The sequence below is a fragment of the Pristiophorus japonicus genome, chromosome 1 (genome assembly GCF_044704955.1).
Source record: "Pristiophorus japonicus isolate sPriJap1 chromosome 1, sPriJap1.hap1, whole genome shotgun sequence".
NCBI classification, from domain to species: domain Eukaryota; kingdom Metazoa; phylum Chordata; class Chondrichthyes; family Pristiophoridae; genus Pristiophorus; species Pristiophorus japonicus.
Genome location: NC_091977.1, coordinates 539700286 through 539717745, shown reverse-complemented (window position 1 = coordinate 539717745; position 17460 = coordinate 539700286). Strand labels below are relative to the sequence as shown.

At 49.9% G+C, this 17460-nt stretch overlaps 1 protein-coding gene across 1 annotated transcript in view; it reads right to left on the bottom strand.

The window, feature by feature from the left end:
• Window positions 1-17460, bottom strand: part of LOC139261518 (zinc finger protein 521-like) — a 671704-nt gene that overhangs the window by 142177 nt on the left and 512067 nt on the right. Inside the window, exon 6 of the mRNA XM_070877069.1 lies at window positions 8741-8872. Within this exon, the coding sequence (XP_070733170.1) occupies window positions 8741-8872 (132 nt within the window). The remainder of the gene's footprint in view (window positions 1-8740; window positions 8873-17460) is intronic.

Genomic DNA, 17460 nt, shown 5'->3' with positions numbered 1-17460 from the left:
CTCTCTGTTTTTACCACCAAAGTGGATAACCTCACATTTATCCACATTATACTTCATCTGCCACGCATTTGCCCACTCACCTAACCTATCCAAGTCACTCTGCAGCCTCATAGCATCCTCCTCGCAGCTCACACTGCCACCCAACTTAGTGTCATCCGCAAATTTGGAGATACTGCATTTAATCCCCTCGTATAAATCATTAATGTACAATGTAAACAGCTGGGGCCCCAGCACAGAACCTTGTGGTACCCCACTAGTCACTGCCTGCCATTCTGAAAAGTACCCATTTACTCCTACTCTTTGCTTCCTGTCTGACAACCAGTTCTCAATCCACGTCAGCACACTACCACCAATCCCATGTGCTTTAACTTTGCACATTAATCTCCTGTGTGGGACCTTGTCGAAAGCCTTCTGAAAGTCCAAATATACCACATCAACTGGTTCTCCTTTGTCCACTTTACTGGAAACATCCTCAAAAAATTCCAGAAGATTTGTCAAGCATGATCTCCCTTTCACAAATCCATGCTGACTTGGACCTATCATGTCACCATTTTCCAAATGCACTGCTGTGACATCCTTAATAATTGATTCCATCATTTTACCCACTACTGAGGTCAGGCTGACCGGTCGATAATTCCCGGCTTTCTCTCTCCCTCCTTTTTTAAAAAGTGGGGTTACATTGGCTACCCTCCACTCGATAGGAACTGATCCAGAGTCAATGGAATGTTGGTAAATGACTGTCAATGCATCCGCTATTTCCAAGGCCACCTCCTTAAGTACTCTGGGATGCAGTCCATCAGGCCCTGGGGATTTATCGGTTTTCAATCCCATCAATTTCCCCAACACAATTTCCCGACTAATAAAGATTTCCCTCAGTTCCTCCTCCTTACTAGACCCTCTGACCCCTTTTATATCCGGAAGGTTGTTTGTGTCCTCCTTAGTGAATACTGAACCAAAGTACTTGTTCAATTGGTCTGCCATTTCTTTGTTCCCCGTTATGACTTCCCCTGATTCTGACTGCAGGGGACCTACGTTTGTCTTTACGAACCTTTTTCTCTTTACATACCTATAGAAACGTTTGCAATCCGCCTTAATGTTCCCTGCAAGCTTCTTCTCGTACTCCAATTTCCCTGCCCTAATCAAACCCTTTGTCCTCCTCTGCTGAGTTCTAAATTTCTCCCAGTCCCCAGGTTCGCTGCTATTTCTGGCCAATTTGTATGCCACTTCCTTGGCTTTAATACTATCCCTGATTTCTCTAGATAGCCACGGTTGAGCCACCTTCCCTTTTTTATTTTTACGCCAGACAGGAATGTACAATTGTTGTAATTCATCCATGCGGTCTCTAAATGTCTGCTATTGCCCATCCACAATCAACCCCTTAAGTATCATTCGCCAATCTATCTTAGCCAATTCACACCTCATACCTTCAAAGTTACCCGTCTTTAAGTTCTGGACCATGGTCTCTGAATTAACTGTTTCATTCTCCATCCTAATGCAGAATTCCACCATATTATGGTCACTCTTCCCCAAGGGGCCTCGCACAATGAGATTGTTAATTAATCCTCTCTCATTACACAACACCCAGTCTAAGATGGCCTCCCCCCTAGTTGGTTCCTCGACATATTGGTCTAGAAAACCATCCCTTATGCACTCCAGGAAATCCTCCTCCACCGTATTGCCTCCAGCTTGGCTAGCCCAATCTATGTGCATATTAAAGTCACCCATTATAACTGCTGCACCTTTATTGCATGCACTCCTAATTTCCTGTTTGATGCCCTCCCCAACATCACTACTACTGTTTGGAGGTCTGTACACAACTCCCACTAACGTTTTTTGCCCTTTAGTGTTCTGCAGCTCTGCCCATATAAATTCCACATCATCCAAGCTAATGTCTTTCCTAACTATTGCATTAATCTCCTCTTTAACCAGCAATGCTACCCCACCTCCTTTTCCTTTTATTCTATCTTTCCTGAATGTTGAATACCCCTGGATGTTGAGTTCCCAGCCCTGATCATCCTGGAGCCACGTCTCCGTAATCCCAATCACATCATATTTGTTAACATCTATTTGCACAGTTAATTCATCCACCTTATTGCGGATACTCCTTGCATTAAGACACAAAGCCTTCAGGCTTGCTTTTTTAACACCCTTTGTCCTTTTAGAATTTTGCTGTACAGTGGCCCTTTTTGTTCTTTGCCTTGGGTTTCTCTGCCCTCCACTTTTCCTCATCTCCTTTCTGTCTTTTGCTTTTGCCTCATTTTTCTCTCCCTCTGTCTCCCTGCATTGGTTCCCATCCCCCTGCCATATTAGTTTAACTCCTCCCCAACAGCACTAGCAAACACTCCCCCTAGGACATTGGTTCCAGTCCTGCCCAGGTGCAGACCGTCCGGTTTGTACTGGTCCCACCTCCCCCAGAACCGGTTCCAATGCCCCAGGAATTTGAATCCCTCCCTGCTGCACCACTGCTCAAGCCACGTATTCATCTGCGCTATCCTGCGATTCCTACTCTGACTAGCACGTGGCACTGGTAGCAATCCCGAAATGACTACTTTTGAGGTCCTACATTTTAATTTAGCTCCTAGCTCCTTAAATTCTTTTCGTAGGACCTCATCCCTTTTTTTACCTATGTCGTTGGTACCAATGTGCACCACGACAACTGGCTGTTCTCCCTCCCATTTCAGAATGTCCTGCACCCGCTCCGAGACATCTTTGACCCTTGCACCAGGGAGGCAACATACCATCCTGGAGTCTCGGTTGCAGCCGCAGAAACGCCTATCTATTCCCCTCACCATCGAATCCCCTATCACTATCGCGCTCCCAATCTTTTTCCTGCCCTTCTGTGCAACAGAACCAGCCACAGTGCCATGAACTTGGCTGCTGCTGCCCTCCCCTGATGAATCATCCCCCCCAACAGTACTCAAAGCAGTGCATCTGTTTTGCAGGAGGATGACCACAGGGGACCCCTGCACTATCTTTCTTGCACTGCTCTTCCTGCTGGTCTTCCATTCCCTATCTGGCTGTGGACCCTTCTCCTGCGGTAAGACCAACTCACTACACGTGATACTCACGTCATTCTCAGCATCGTGGATGCTCCAGAGTGAATCCACCCTCAGCTCCAATTCCGCAATGCGGACCATCAAGAGCTCGAGGCAGATACACTTCCAACACACGTAGCGCCCAGGGACACCGGAAGTGTCCCCGAGTTCCCACATGGTACAGGAGGAGCATATCACGTGACCGAGCTCCTCTTCATAAATCCATGCTGACTCTGCCTGACCAAATTATGCTTTTCCAAATGTCCTGCTACTGCTTCTTTAATAATGGACTCCAACATTTTCCCAACCGCAGATGTTTGGCTAACTGGTCAATAGTTTCCTGCTTTTTGCTGCCTCCTTTTTTAAATAGGGGCGTGACATTTGTAGTTTTCCAAGCTGCTGGGACCACCCCAGAATCCAGGGAATTTTGGTAAATTACAACCAATGCATCCATTATCCCTGCCGCTACTTCTCTTAAGAGGGCTATATAGAGCTTCCTGTGCTGCTGCAGAAAATGCAGTATTCATAAGAACATAAGAAATAGGAGCAGGAGTCGGCCATTCGGCCCCTCGAACCTGCTCCGCCATTCAATAAGATCATGGCTGATCCGATCATGAACTCAGCTCCACTTCCCTGCCCCGCTCCCCATAACCCTTTACTCCCTTATCGCTCAAAAATCTGTCTAGCTCCGCCTTAAATCACGTGACTGGCTGAGCCACTCACAAGTCAACAGCTCAACAAACCTGTGGGCAGCCTCACAGGTGCACACATGACACTATCCACTCTATCCAGGCCCCTCATAATTTTATACAGCTCGTGAAATCTCCCCTCAGCCTCCTCTGTTCCAAGGAAAACAGACCCCAGCCTATCCAATCTTTCCCCGTCAGCTAAGAAATAAAGTGCACGGACTGAAGGAGAGAGCCCAGGTCAGCTCCAGCCCTCAGTATGTACGGCAACAGTCTGCCGGATGGTACAAGAGAGGGGGGAAAAAAAAAATCATCTTTTTCTTTGGAAGGCTAGAAGGTGCGAAGGATGTGGGACTCATTAATTCCCCCTCCAGCTTTCGTTGGCATGACCGCCTCGAGATTTTCCCAACTTCAGGGTGTTAGCCTCCTCACAGTTCCCAGGCTTCTGCTGCCAGATCACGCTGTTGCCGTCGGTGATATCTCAACCAAAAGATAATTCCTTTGGCACTTTTTAAACGTGTGTGTGTAACATCTGTAAAAGGAAGCTTGCAAACTTCTCAAGCTGCTCTCCAAAGCAGCAATGAAGTCGCTCACCAGGGGGAAGAATGCCAGTTGGGTTCGTAAGAACATAAGAAATAGGAGCAGGAGTCGGCCATTCGGCCCCTCGAGCCTGCTCCGCCATTTAATACGATCTTGGCTGATCCGATCATGGACTCAGCTCCATTTCCCCGCCCACTCCCCATAACCCCTTATCCTCTTACCATTTAAGAAACTGTCTATTTCTATCTCGGCCTCCTGCTCCCGAACTGCTGCTGCTCCTGGCCTTTTATCGGCCTCAATCCTCGACCTCCCGCTCCCGACTCAGCTCCACTTCCCCGCCCGCTCCCCATAACCCTTTACTCCCTTATCGCTCAAAAATCTGTCTCTCTCCGCCTTAAATATCTTCAACGACGCAGCCTCTGGGGCAGAGCGTTCCGCAGATTTACAACCGACTGAGAGAAGAAACTCCTCCTCATCTCAGTTTTAAATGGACGGCCCCTTATTCTGAGACGATGTCCCCTAGTTTTAGTTTCCCGCAAGCAAATCGTATCAAGATTTCTTTTATTTTCGATGGGCCTCTTTACCTGCCTTTAATTCTGCGGTGGGTGCAACTTTCAACAACAAAACCTTTTTTATTATTCGTTCCTGGGATGTGGGCGTTTCCGACAAGGCCAGCAATTATCGCCCATCCCTGACTGCCCTCAAGGAGCTGGTGTCGAGCCACCTTCTTCACAACTGAGTGGCTTCCGAGGCCATTTCACAGGACAACAACAACTTGTATTTATATAGCACCTTAATGTAGCGAAACGTTCCAAGGCGCTTCACGGGAGTGTTGAGAGAAAAAATTTGACACCGGGGTCACATAAGGAAACATTAGCGCAGGTGACCAAAAGCTGGGTCAAAGAGGTAGGTTTTCAGGATCAACTTAAAGGAGGAGAGCAAGGTAGAGAGAGGTAGAGAGGCGGAGGGGTTTAGGGAGGGAGTTCCAGAGCTTGGGGCCCAGGCAGCTGAAGGCACGGCCACTGATGGTGGAGCGACTATAATCAGGGATGCTCAAGAGGGCAGAATTAGAGCAGCGCAGAGGTCTCGGGGGGGGTTGTGGGGCTGGAGGAGATTACAGAGATAGGGAGGGGGCGAGGGCCATGGAGGGATTTGTAAACAAGGATGAGAATTGTGAAATCGAGGTGCTGCTTAACCAGGAGCCAATGTAGGTCAGCGAGCAGAGGGGGTGATGGGTGAGCGGGACTTGGTGCGAGTTAGGACATGGGCAGCCGAGTTTCGAAACACCTCTAGTTTACGTAGGGCAGAATGTGGGATAGAACAGTTCAGAGTCAACCCATTGCTGTGGGTCTGGAGTCACATATAGAGACATAGAAAATAGGTGCAGGAGCAGACCATTCAGCCCTTCGAGCCTGCACCACCATTCAATGAGTTCATGGCTGAACATGAAACTTCAGTACCCCCTTCCTGCTTTCTTGCCATAACCCTTGATCCCCCGAGTAGTAAGGACTTCATCTAACTCCCTTTTGAATATATTTAGTGAATTGGCCGCAACTACTTTCTGTGGTAGAGAATTCCACAGGTTCACCACTCTCTGGGTGAAGAAGTTTCTCCTCATCTCGGTTGAGGACAACCCAGGTAAGGGCGACAGATTTCCTTCCCGAAAGGACATTAGTGAACCAGATGTTTTTTTATGACAATCCGGTAGTTTCATGGTCACCATTACACAGACTTTTTATTCCAGATTTATTTAACTAAATTTAACTTCCCCAGCTGCCATGGTGGGATTTGAATTCACTTCTCTGAATCATAGAAACATAGAAACATAGAAAATACGTGCAGGAGTAGGCCATTCGGCCCTTCGAGCCTGCACCACCATTCAATAAGATCATGGCTGATCATTCCTTCAGTACCCCGTTCCTGATTTCTCTCCATACCCCTTGATCCTTTTAGCCGTAAGGGCCATATCTAACTCCCTCTTGAATATATCCAATGAACTGGCATCAACAACTTTCTGCGGTAGAGAATTCCACAGGTTCACAATTCTGAGTGAAGAAGTTTCTCCTCATCTCGGTCCTAAATGGCTTACCCCTTATCCTTAGACTGTGTCCCCTGGTTCTGGTCTTCCCCAACATCGGGAACATTCTTCCTGCATCTAACCTGTCCAACCCGTCAGAATTTGATATGTTTCGATGAGATCCCCTCTCATCCTTCTAAACTCCAGTGAATACAGGCCCAGTCGATCCAGTCTCTCCTCATATGTCAGTCCAGCCATCCCGGGAATCAGTCTGGTGAACCTTCGCTGCACTCAATAGCAAGAATGTCCTTCCTCAGATTAGGAGACCAATAGCAAGAATGTCCTTCCTCAGATTAGGAACACAATATTCCAGGTGAGGCATCACTATGGCCCTGTACAACTGCAGTAAGACCTCCCTGCTCCAATACTCAAATCCTCTCGCTATGAAGGCCAACATACCATTTGCCGCCTTCACCGCCTGCTGTACCTGCATGCCAACTTTCAATGACTGATGTACCATGACACCCAGGTCACGTTGCACCTCTCCTTTTCCTAATCCTAATTCAGATAATATTCTGCCTTCCTGTTTTTGCCCCCAAAGTGGATAACCTCACATTTATCCACATTATACTGCATCTGCCATGCATTTGCTCACTCACCTAACCTGTCCAAGTCACCCTGCAGCCTCTTAGCATCCTCCTCACAGCTCACACCGCCACCCAGCTTAGTGTCATCTGCAAACTTGGAGATATTACACTCAATTCCTTCATCTGAATCATTAATGTATATTGTAAATAGCTGGGGTCCCAGCACTGAGCCCTGCAGCACCCCACTAGTCACTGCCTGCCATTCTGAAAATCATTAGTCCAGGCCTCTGGATTACTTGTAACAGAACCACTGTGCTACAACTTGCAACTCCCTCAGTACTGCCCCTCCGACAGTGTGGCGTTCCCTCAGTACTGCCCCTCCGACAGTGCGACGCTCCCTCAGTACTGCCCCTCCGACAGTGCGGCGCTCCCTCAGTACTGCCCCTCCTACAGTGCGGCGCTCCCTCAGTACTGCCCCTCCGACAGTGCGGCGCTCCCTCAGTACTGCCCCTCCGACAGTGCGGCGCTCCCTCAGTACTGCCCCTCCGACAGTGCGGCGCTCCCTCAGTACTGCCCCTCCGACAGTGCGGCACTCCCTCAGTACTGCCCCTCCGACAGTGCGGCGCTCCCTCAGTACTGCCCCTCCGACAGTGCGGCGCTCCCTCAGTACTGCCCTTCCAACAGTGAGGCGCTCCCTCAGTACTGCCCCTCCGACAGTACGGCACTCCCTCAGTACTACCCCTCCGACAGTGCGGCGCTCCCTCAGTACTGCCCCTCCGACATTGCAGCACTCCCTCAGGACTGCCCCTCCAACAGTGCGGCGCTCCCTCAGCACTGCCCCTCCAACAGTGCGGATCTCCCTCAGTACTGCCCCTCCGACAGTGCGGCGCTCCCTCAGTACTGCCCCTCCAACAGTGCGGCGCTCCCTCAGTACTGCCCCTCCGACAGTGCGGCACTCCCTCAGTACTGCCCCTCCGACAGCGCGGCTCTCCCTCAGTTCTGCTCCTCCGACAGCGCGGCACTCCCTCAGTTCTGCCCCTCCGACAGTGCGGCACTCTCACAAAAGTCGTTCATTGGCTGTCGAGCACTTTGGGATGCCCTGAAAGGTGCTGTGTAAAGGCTTTCTTATTGACCACTGGGGAGACTGGAAAACGGAGGATGGCAAAGTTGCAAAACAGCTTAAAAAAAATTAAAGAATAATAAAAATGCATCAAAGCGGACAGTAAACCCCACCCCTCCCGCGTGCCCCCTGCACCCCCCACTTCCCCCGTGCCCCTCCCCTGTGACCTTCCCGTCCCCCACTTCGCCTGTGCCCCCCGTGCCCCCTGCCCCTACCCCACTGACCCCTGCACCCCTACTTCCCCCTGCTCCTCCCCCATGCCCCCCACGTGACCCCTGCCCCTCCCCCCTTGACCCTGCACCCCCCCACTTCCCCCGTGACCACTGTCTCTCCCCCTTCCCCCCCTCTGCTCCTCCCCCATGCCCCCCCCCGTGACCCCTGCACCTCCCACTTCCCCCGTGACCCCTGTCTCTCCCCCGTTCCCCCCAATCTGCTCCTCCCCCATGCCCCCCCGTGCCCCCTGCCCCTCCCCCATGACCCCTGCAGCCCCCACTTCCCCCGTGACCCCTGTCTCTCCCCCCTTCCCCCCCTCTGCTCCTCCCCCATGCCCCCCCCGTGCCCCCTGCCCCTCCCCCCGTGACCCCTGCACCCCCCACTTCCCCCGTGACCCCTGTCTCTCCCCCCCTGCCCCCCCCCTCTGCTCCTCCCCCACTCCGTGCCCCATCCCCCCCATGCCCCCTTCCTCTCCCTGCCCCTCCCCACTTCCCCGTGCGCCCGCCCCCCCCACTGCCCCACCCCCCCGGTCCAGTCCCTACCTGTGAAACACACTGGACATTTGAAGGTGCCTCCCATGCCTTCGAAACTGTGCTCAATCAGATGACACTGCAGCTTGGCCGGTGAGTCAAACGTCTGATTACAAAGCTTGCACTCGTGGTTCAGACCTTCCTCTGGCAGAGGGACAAAGGGAGAGAGAGAGAGAGAGAAAAGCACATTATTATCATTCAGGGTAATGTGGCCCTGTCAAACCTGTCCCCACTTTGTCCCACCAGCAATCCGTTCAATTACCAGCTCAATCACAATGGCTATTTCTTTTTGTGCGCGCATGTTAGTTTGCCAAGCCCATTAAACACCTTTTGGCACGGAAATGATTCGGGCCCTTTCTACAGCCGCTGTAACCGCTCAGATAACATTGCCCCCTCCCCCGATACAGATCTCGGACAGCATCGCTCCAGCCTGCTCCCCGACCCTCCCCCGGCCATTAACCTGCCGCAAAATACGCCTCGAACCTCGTAATTATTGCTAAACGCTTGCCTCGAAACAACCTTAAAGAGTCCCGTGCACCGTTCTGGTCGACGTATTACAAAAATAAAAGGATGCAGAGGCACCACAGAAAGGATGATTGCCGAGCTGAGTGGTTATACCGACCAGGAAAAGACTGAACAGAGGGAGGCACTTTTCTCCAGAAAAGGGGAGGCTGAGAGGTGACCCCGTAGTGGAAATTATGAAAGGGTTCGATAGGCTAGATGTAGAGAAGATGTTTCCACTTGTAGCGGAGACCAGAACTAGGGGCCATCAATATAAGATGGTCTCTAATAAATCCCAATGGGGAATTCAGGAGGAACGTCTTTACCCAGAGAGCGGTGAGAATGTGGAACTCGCTGCCACAGGGAGGGGTTGAGGCGAATAGTGTCGATGTATTTAGTATAGATTGCTTTGGAGGCAGTTCAGAGAAGGTTCACTCGGTTGATTCCGGGGATGAGGGAGTTGACTTACGAGGAAAAGTTGAGGAGGTTGGCTCCCTACACATTGGAATTCAGAAGAATGAGAGGTGATCTTATCGAAACGTAGAAGATTATGAGGGGGCTTGACAAGGTGGATGCAGAGAGGATGTTTCCACTGATGGGGGAGGCTAGAACTAAGGGGCATAGTCTTAGAATAAGGGGCCGCCCATTTAAAACTGAGATGAGGAGGAATTTCTTCTCTCAGAAGGTTGTAAATCTGTGGAATTCTCTGCCTCAGAGAGCTGTGGAAGCTGGGACATTGAATATATTTAAGATGGAGATAGACAGATTTTTGAGCGATAAGGGAGTAAAGGGTTATGGGGAGCGGGCAGGGAAGTGGAGCTGAGTCCATGATCAGATCAGCCATGATCTTATTGAATGGTGGAGCAGGCTCGAGGGGCCAAATGGCCGACTCCTGCTCCTATTTCTTATGTTCTTGTGTCTCGGGTGTCGGGCTGGAAGCCCGGGTACCACACCTCCCGGAGGCCGTGCAGATTGCGCAGTGGCTCCGCCCCTTTACGCGAAGGGGGAGGGGCTGTTGAAGCGCTTCAGGGCCACGCAGAGCGCCACTGGCCCCGGCCCTAAAGGAAGTGGTGCGCGCGAGATTGCGCAAGGGCAGACATCGACGACGAGGTCCAACACCGCCTCCAGTGCGCCAGCGCAGCCTTCGGCCGCCTGAGGAAGAGAGTGTTCGAAGACCAGGCCCTCAAACCCGGCACCAAGCTCATGGTCTACAGGGCTGTAGTGACACCCGCCCTCCTGTATGGCTCAGAGACATGGACCATGTACTGTAGATACCTCAAGTCGCTGTAGAGATACCACCAACGATGTCTCTGGAAAATCCTACAAATCCCCTGGGAGGACAGATGCACCAACATTAGCGTCCTTGACTAGGCCAACGACCCCGGCATCGAAGCACTGACCACGCTCGACCAGCTCCGCTGGGCGGGCCACATTGTCCGTATGCCCAACACGAGACTCCCAAAGCAAGCGCTCTACTCGGAACTCCTACACGGCATGCGAACCCCAGATGAGCAGAGGAAACGTTACAGGGACACCCTCAAAGCCTCCCTGGTAAAGTGCAACATCCCCACCGACACCTGGGAGTCCCTGGCCAAAGACCGCCCTCAGTGGAGGAAGTGTATCCGGGAGGGCGCTGAGCACCTCGAGTCTCATCGCCGAGAGCATGAAGAAATCAAGCGCAGGCAGCGGAAGGAGCGTGCGGCAAACCAGACTCCCCACCCACCCTTTCCCTCAACCACTGTCTGTCCCACCTGTGACAGAGACTGTAATTCCCGTATTGGACTGTTCAGTCACCTGAGAACTCACTTTTAGAGTGGTAGCAAGTCTTCCTCGATTCCGAGGGACTGCCGATGATGATGATGATGATAAAGGAAATGGATTGCGCGAGACTGCGCTGAACATCCGCTGGGGGGCGGTAAGCCCAATTCAGCGGCCCTACACAGGAAGTCCCGCCCCCAGCAGCTGACCGCTGCCCAATCGGAACACAGGGCAATTTCGCCCCCAACATTTATAAATGGATAAGAATTTCCCGCAGCGACTGGTTGCAAAGCGCTTTGGGATATCCTGAGGTCATGAAACACGCTACAGAAATGCAAAGCTCTATCTTTCCGTTGGAATGTACGAAGGAGAGATAATTCCGATACAGTACAGAGTATTAAAAAAAACAATCGCCTTTACGATCAGACGAATGATGGCGGGCACGTCAAGGCTTCCAGCTCCATCGAGCCCGTCCTACACAATTGCAATTGCTTCTGTATCAACATAGACACTCCACCCCCACCCGAAGACTTGCGATCTCTTGGGAGAGGCGGAACAACAGATTTTAAAAAGCCAGGCCAATTCCTTTCCGCCCAGTGCAGTAAACAGTATCACAGAATATTGGTGAGGCCACACCTGGAATACTGCGTGTAGTTTTGGTCTCCGTATTTACGAAAGGATATACTTGCTTTGGAGGCAGTTCAGAGAAGGTTCACTGGGTTGATTCCGGAGATGAGGGGGTTTGACTTATGAGGAAAGGTTGAGTAGGTTGGGCCTCTGCTCATTGGAATTCAGAAGAACGAGAGGCGATCTTATCGAAATGTATAAGATTATGAGGGGGCTTGACAAGGTGGATGCAGAGAGGATGTTTCCACTGATGGGGGAGACTAGAACTAGGGGGCATAATCTTAGAATAAGGGGCCGCCCATTTAAAACTGAGATGAGGAGGAATTTCTTCTGTGAGTTGTAAATCTGTGGAATTCGCTGCCTCAGAGAGCTGTGGAAGCCGGGACATTGAATAAATTTAAGACAGAGATAGACAGTTTCTTAACCAATAAGGGAATAAGGGAATAAGGGGTTATGGGGAGCGGGCGGGGAAGTGGACCCGAGTCCATGAGTGAATCAGCCATGATGGTATTAAATGGCGGAGCAGGCTCGAGGGGTCAAATGGCCTACTCCTGCTCCTATTTCTTATGTTCTTATGTAGAATCATAGAATGGTAGCGCTCAGGAGGCCATTCGGCCCATCGGGTCCGCACCGGCTCTTTCGAAGAGTGATCCAGTTAGTCTCACTCCTTCCCTGCTCTTTCCCCATAGCCCTGCAATTTTTTCTGCTTCCAGATCCTAACCACTCACTGCGTAAAAATGTTTTCCCTCACGCTGCCTTTAGTTCTTTTGCCAATCACATTAAATCTGTGCCCCTCGTTATTGACCCTTCACAGTAGCATGGCAGTTATATTACTGCACCAGTAACCCAGGGGCCAGCACTAATGATGTGGGGACGTGAATTCAAATGCCACCACGGCAGCTGGGGAATTTAAATTCAGTTAATTAAAAAAAAATTTTAATCTGGAATTTAAAGCCCGTCTCAGTATTGATGACCATGCAACTATTGGACTGTCCTTAAAAACCCATTCTGGTTCACTAATGTCCTTTAGGGGAAGGAAATCTGCCACCCATATCCGGTCTGGCCGATATTTGTGACCCCAGACACTCTTCATCATTATAGCCAGTCCCTCGGAATCGAGGAAGACTTGTTTCCACTCTTAAAATGAGTCCTTAGGTGTCTGAACAGTCTAATACGACGGGTTTAGACAGGTTAGATGCAGGAGGAATGTTCCCGATGTTGGGGAAGTCCAGAACCAGGGGTCACAGTCCAAGGATAAGGGGTAAGCCATTTAGGACCGAGATGAGGAGAAACTTCTTCACCCAGAGAGTGGTGAACCTGTGTAATTCTCTACCACAGAAAGTTGTTGAGGCCAATTCACTAAATATATTCAAAAAGGAGTTAGATGTAGTCCTTACTACTAGGGGGATCAAGGGGTATGGCGAGAAAGCAGGAATGGGGTACTGAAGTTGCATGTTCAGCCATGATCATATTGAATGGTCGTGCAGGCTCGAAGGGCCGAATAGCCTACTCCTGTACCTATTTTCTATGTTTCTATGTTTCTAACCACAGTCCCTATCACAGGTGGGACAGACAGTGGTTGAGGGTAAGGGAGGGTGGGACAGGTTTGCCGCATGCTCCTTCCGCTGCCTGCGCTTGTTTTCTGCATGCTCTCGGCGACGAGACTCGAGGTGCTCAGCGCCCTCCCGGATGCACTTCCTCCACTTAGGGCGGTCTTTGGCCAGGGACTCCCAGATATCAGTGGGGATGTTGCACTTTATCAGGGAGGCTTTGAGGATGTCCTTGCAACGTTTCCTCTGCCCACCTTTGGCTCGTTTGCCGTGAAGGAGCTCAGTTGGACTGTTCAGTCACCTGACAATTCATTTTTGGAGTGGAAACAAGTCTTCCTCGATTCCGAGGGACTGCCCATGATGCTTAAGAATTCATAGTAACACATTGAACCAGTTGATTTATTAACATAGGCTTAACAAACGCACTACACATTACCAATTCATCAAGTAGGCTCACAGCTACATACCTCATCATGGATGACCCAGACCTAACTGACTGTGAGTCTTCTCAATGTCATGTGACTGGCTAAGCCACTCACAAAGCAACAGCTCCACAAAACTCACAGGTTCACATGATACACCTAAAGTATTGGGGCCGGACTAGTGTGGTATCAAGTTCATCATAACTTCCTGACTTTTGTACGCGATGCCTCTATTTATAAAACCCAGGATCCCATGAGTACATTAATAAAAGAACACAAGCCTCACTAAGTTCAGACCACACTGGATGTCACACTGGATGTAGAGATGACATGTTCCAGCATCAATGTTTCAATTATATGTTTAAGAGTAACTTCCTGACATAGAAATATTTAAAGCTGTAACGTTAAAGTAATGTCTTAACCCAAAGGGTCTTGTCGATTGTGTTCTAGTTTGACAAACGAGAATGCCGTGGCAACAGACACTTCAGTGGTTAAGCTAATGACTCCTATTAGTTAATAGTTAGTTAGTCAAATCCTTATTAGTTAACTACTGCTGTAATCCATCTTGGGGAAAAGAAATTTAAAATTCACAAAAGTACCTCAAAGTTTTGGTCTCCTTATTTAAGGAGGGATATAAGAACATAAGAGATAGGAGCAGGAGTAGGCCATACGGCCCCGCGAGCCTGCTCCGCCATTTAATACGATCATAGCTGATCCGATCATGGACTCAGGTCCACTTCGCTGCCCACTCCCCATAACCCCTTATTCCCTTATCGGTTAAGAAACTGTCTATCTCTGTCTTAAATTTATTCAATGTCCCAGCTTCCACAGCTCTCTGAGGCAGCGAATTCCACAGATTTACAACCCTCTGAGAGAAGAAATTCCTCCTCATCTCAGTTTTAAATGGGCGGCCCCTTATTCTAAGATTATGCCCCCTAGTTCTAGTCTCCCCCATCAGTGGAAACATCCTCTCTGCATCCACCTTGTCAAGCCACCTCATAATCTTATACCTTTCAATAAGATCACCTCTCATTCTACTGAATTCCAATGAGTAGAGGCCCAACCTCCTCAACCTTTCCTCATAAGTCAACCCCCTCATCTCCGGAATCAACCCAGTGAACCTTCTCTGAACTGCCTCCAAAGCAAGTATATCCTTTCGTAAATATGGAAACCAAAACTGCACACATTGGAGGCAGTTCAGAGAAGGTTCACTAGGTTGATTCCGGGGATGAAGGGGTTGACTTATGAAAGGTTGAGCAGGTTGGGCCTCTACTCATCAGAGTTGTGATCTTATCGAAACGTATAAGATTCTGAGGGGGCTTGACAAGGTGGATGCAGAGAGGATGTTTCCACTGATGGGGGAGACTAGAACTAGGGGGCATAATCTTAGAATAAGGGACCGCCCATTTAAAACTGAGATGAGGAGGAATTTCTTCTCTCAGAGGGTTGTGAATCTTTGGAATTCTCTACCCCAGAGAGCTGTGGAGGTTGGGTCATTGAATATATTTAAGGTGGAGATAGACAGATATTTGAACTATAGGGGAGTCAGGGGTTATGGGGAGCAGGCAGGATAGTGGAGTTGAGGCCAAGATCAAATCAGCAAGATCTTATTAAATGACGGAGTAGGCTCGAGGGGCCGTGTAGCCTACTCCTGCTCCTATTTCTTATGTTCTTTTTAAAATATATGCTCACTAAGAATGATAGATTAGGGCAGCACAGAAGGAAGCTATTTGCTTCATGGGTTCTTTGCTTAAGAATTCATAACAACACATTGCTACTAAGAATTAGTTAGTCTATTAGCAAAGGTTTAACACATTACCAGTTCATCCACCAAGCTCACAACTATCTGCCTCATCGCGGATCCCCCGAACCCAACTGGCTGGGGTTTTATTGAGTCTTGTGAGTGTCACGTGACTGGCTAAGCCACTCACAACTCAACAGCCACACATACTGGGGATCTGGAACTCGCTACCTGGAAGAGTGGTGGATGCAGAAACCCTCACCACATTTAAGAGATGGTTGGATGGGCACTTAAAGTGCTGTAACCTGCAGGGTTACGGACCTAGAGCTGGTAATTGGGATTAGACTGGATGACCTCTTGTTGGCCGGTGCAGATACGATGGTAAGTACTGCAGGGAATAGAATACGGCCAGGGTGATCTCTTGGATAGTTTCGATCGCCTGGATGGGTCGGAGAGGAATTTTCCCAGAATTTTTTCTAGGTTTTTGGCCTGGGTTTTCATCTGGTTTTTGCCTCTCCCAGGCAATCACATGGCTCCGGTTGGAGTGGAGTGTAGAATATTTTAGTATAAGAGGTGTCACAGTTGTGTGGGGTGGACTGGTTGGGCTGGGTGCTCTTTACCTTTCCGCCATTAGAAACATAGAAACATAGAAAATAGGTGCAGGAGTAGGCCATTCGGCCCTTCGAGCCTGCACCACCATTCAATAAGATCATGGCTGATCATTCCCTCAGTACCCCTTTCCTGCTTTCTCTCCATACCCCTTGATCCCCTTAGCCGTAAGGGCCATATCTAACTCCCTCTTGAATATATCCAATGAACTGGCCTTAACAACTCTCTGCGGTAGGGAATTCCACAGGTTAACAACTCTCTGAGTGAAGAAGTTTCTCCTCATCTCAGTCCTAAATGGCCTACCCCTTATCCTTAGACTGTGTCCCCTGGTTCTGGACTTCCCCAAAATCAGGAACATTCTACTCGCATCTAACCTGTCCCGTCCCGTCAGAATCTTATATGTTTCAATGAGATCCCCTCTCATCCTTCTAAACTCCAATGTATAAAGGCCCAGTTGATCCAGTCTCTCCTCATATGTCAGTCCTGCCATCCCGGGAATCAGTCTGGTGAACCTTCGCTGCACTCCCTCAATAGCAAGAACGTCCTCCCTCAGATTAGGAGACCAAAACTGAACACAATATTCCAGGTGAGGCCTCATCAAGGCCCTGTACAACTGCAGTAAGACCTCCCTGCTCCTATACTCAAATCCCCTCGCTAGGAAGGCCAACATGCCATTTGCCTTCTTCATTGTTCATAGGTTTGTATGTAACCTTCAGGAATGCTGACCGAGGGCCGTGCGGCTCTTTGTCGGCCGGCGCGGACACGATGGGCCGAAATGGCCTCCTTCTGCGCTGTAAATTTCTATGTTTCTCGTTGCATAAATGACAGAGGCCATTCGGCCCATCGAGTCTGTGTTGTCAGAGAAATGGAAGAGCATTACATTTAGGCCCTTTCCCCCCCCCCCCCTCCCTGCAATTCTCTTCAACCAATCTCTTCAGAGCAGGATTAAAAAAAAGGGCGGGTGGGTTGGGGGGGGGGGGGGGCAGACGGACAGAATAGATGCACCATTTCTTTGCGTGTAAAGAGAACTTATATCCCGCGGCTAGGACGTGGATTGATTATAATATGCCTGAAGGCTCCACACTGCTCTCCGATTAATGTGGTGCATCAAAGACAATGCGGAGAGCGTTTAGTGTTGATTGCCGACCTGCTCTGACAACGTCGGTTTTATTTAAACTGCTACCTCTCCAGACAGGCTTTGTCTCACACGGTGCCTTCCCGAGACTGCTATAGCAACCGCTCAGGCCCGGCTTTCCACAATCCAATCATCAAATACAGATTGGACAGACGACATCGTTTCGCAGCCAGACTTAACAGGCTGCGTTTTCAAACCTATCAAAAATGAAATCTTCCTGCATTTTCTTATCAGCGAGCGGCAGCTTTCTGCCGAGAGAAAAATCTCCGCCCCCCCCCCCCCCCCCCCCCCACCCCCACACACACACACACCGCCCCAGTAATTCTCCAAATGAACACGAGCCAGTGTCCGCCGGCCTGATTCTCACCGAAACAATCAGCTCTGGCAAG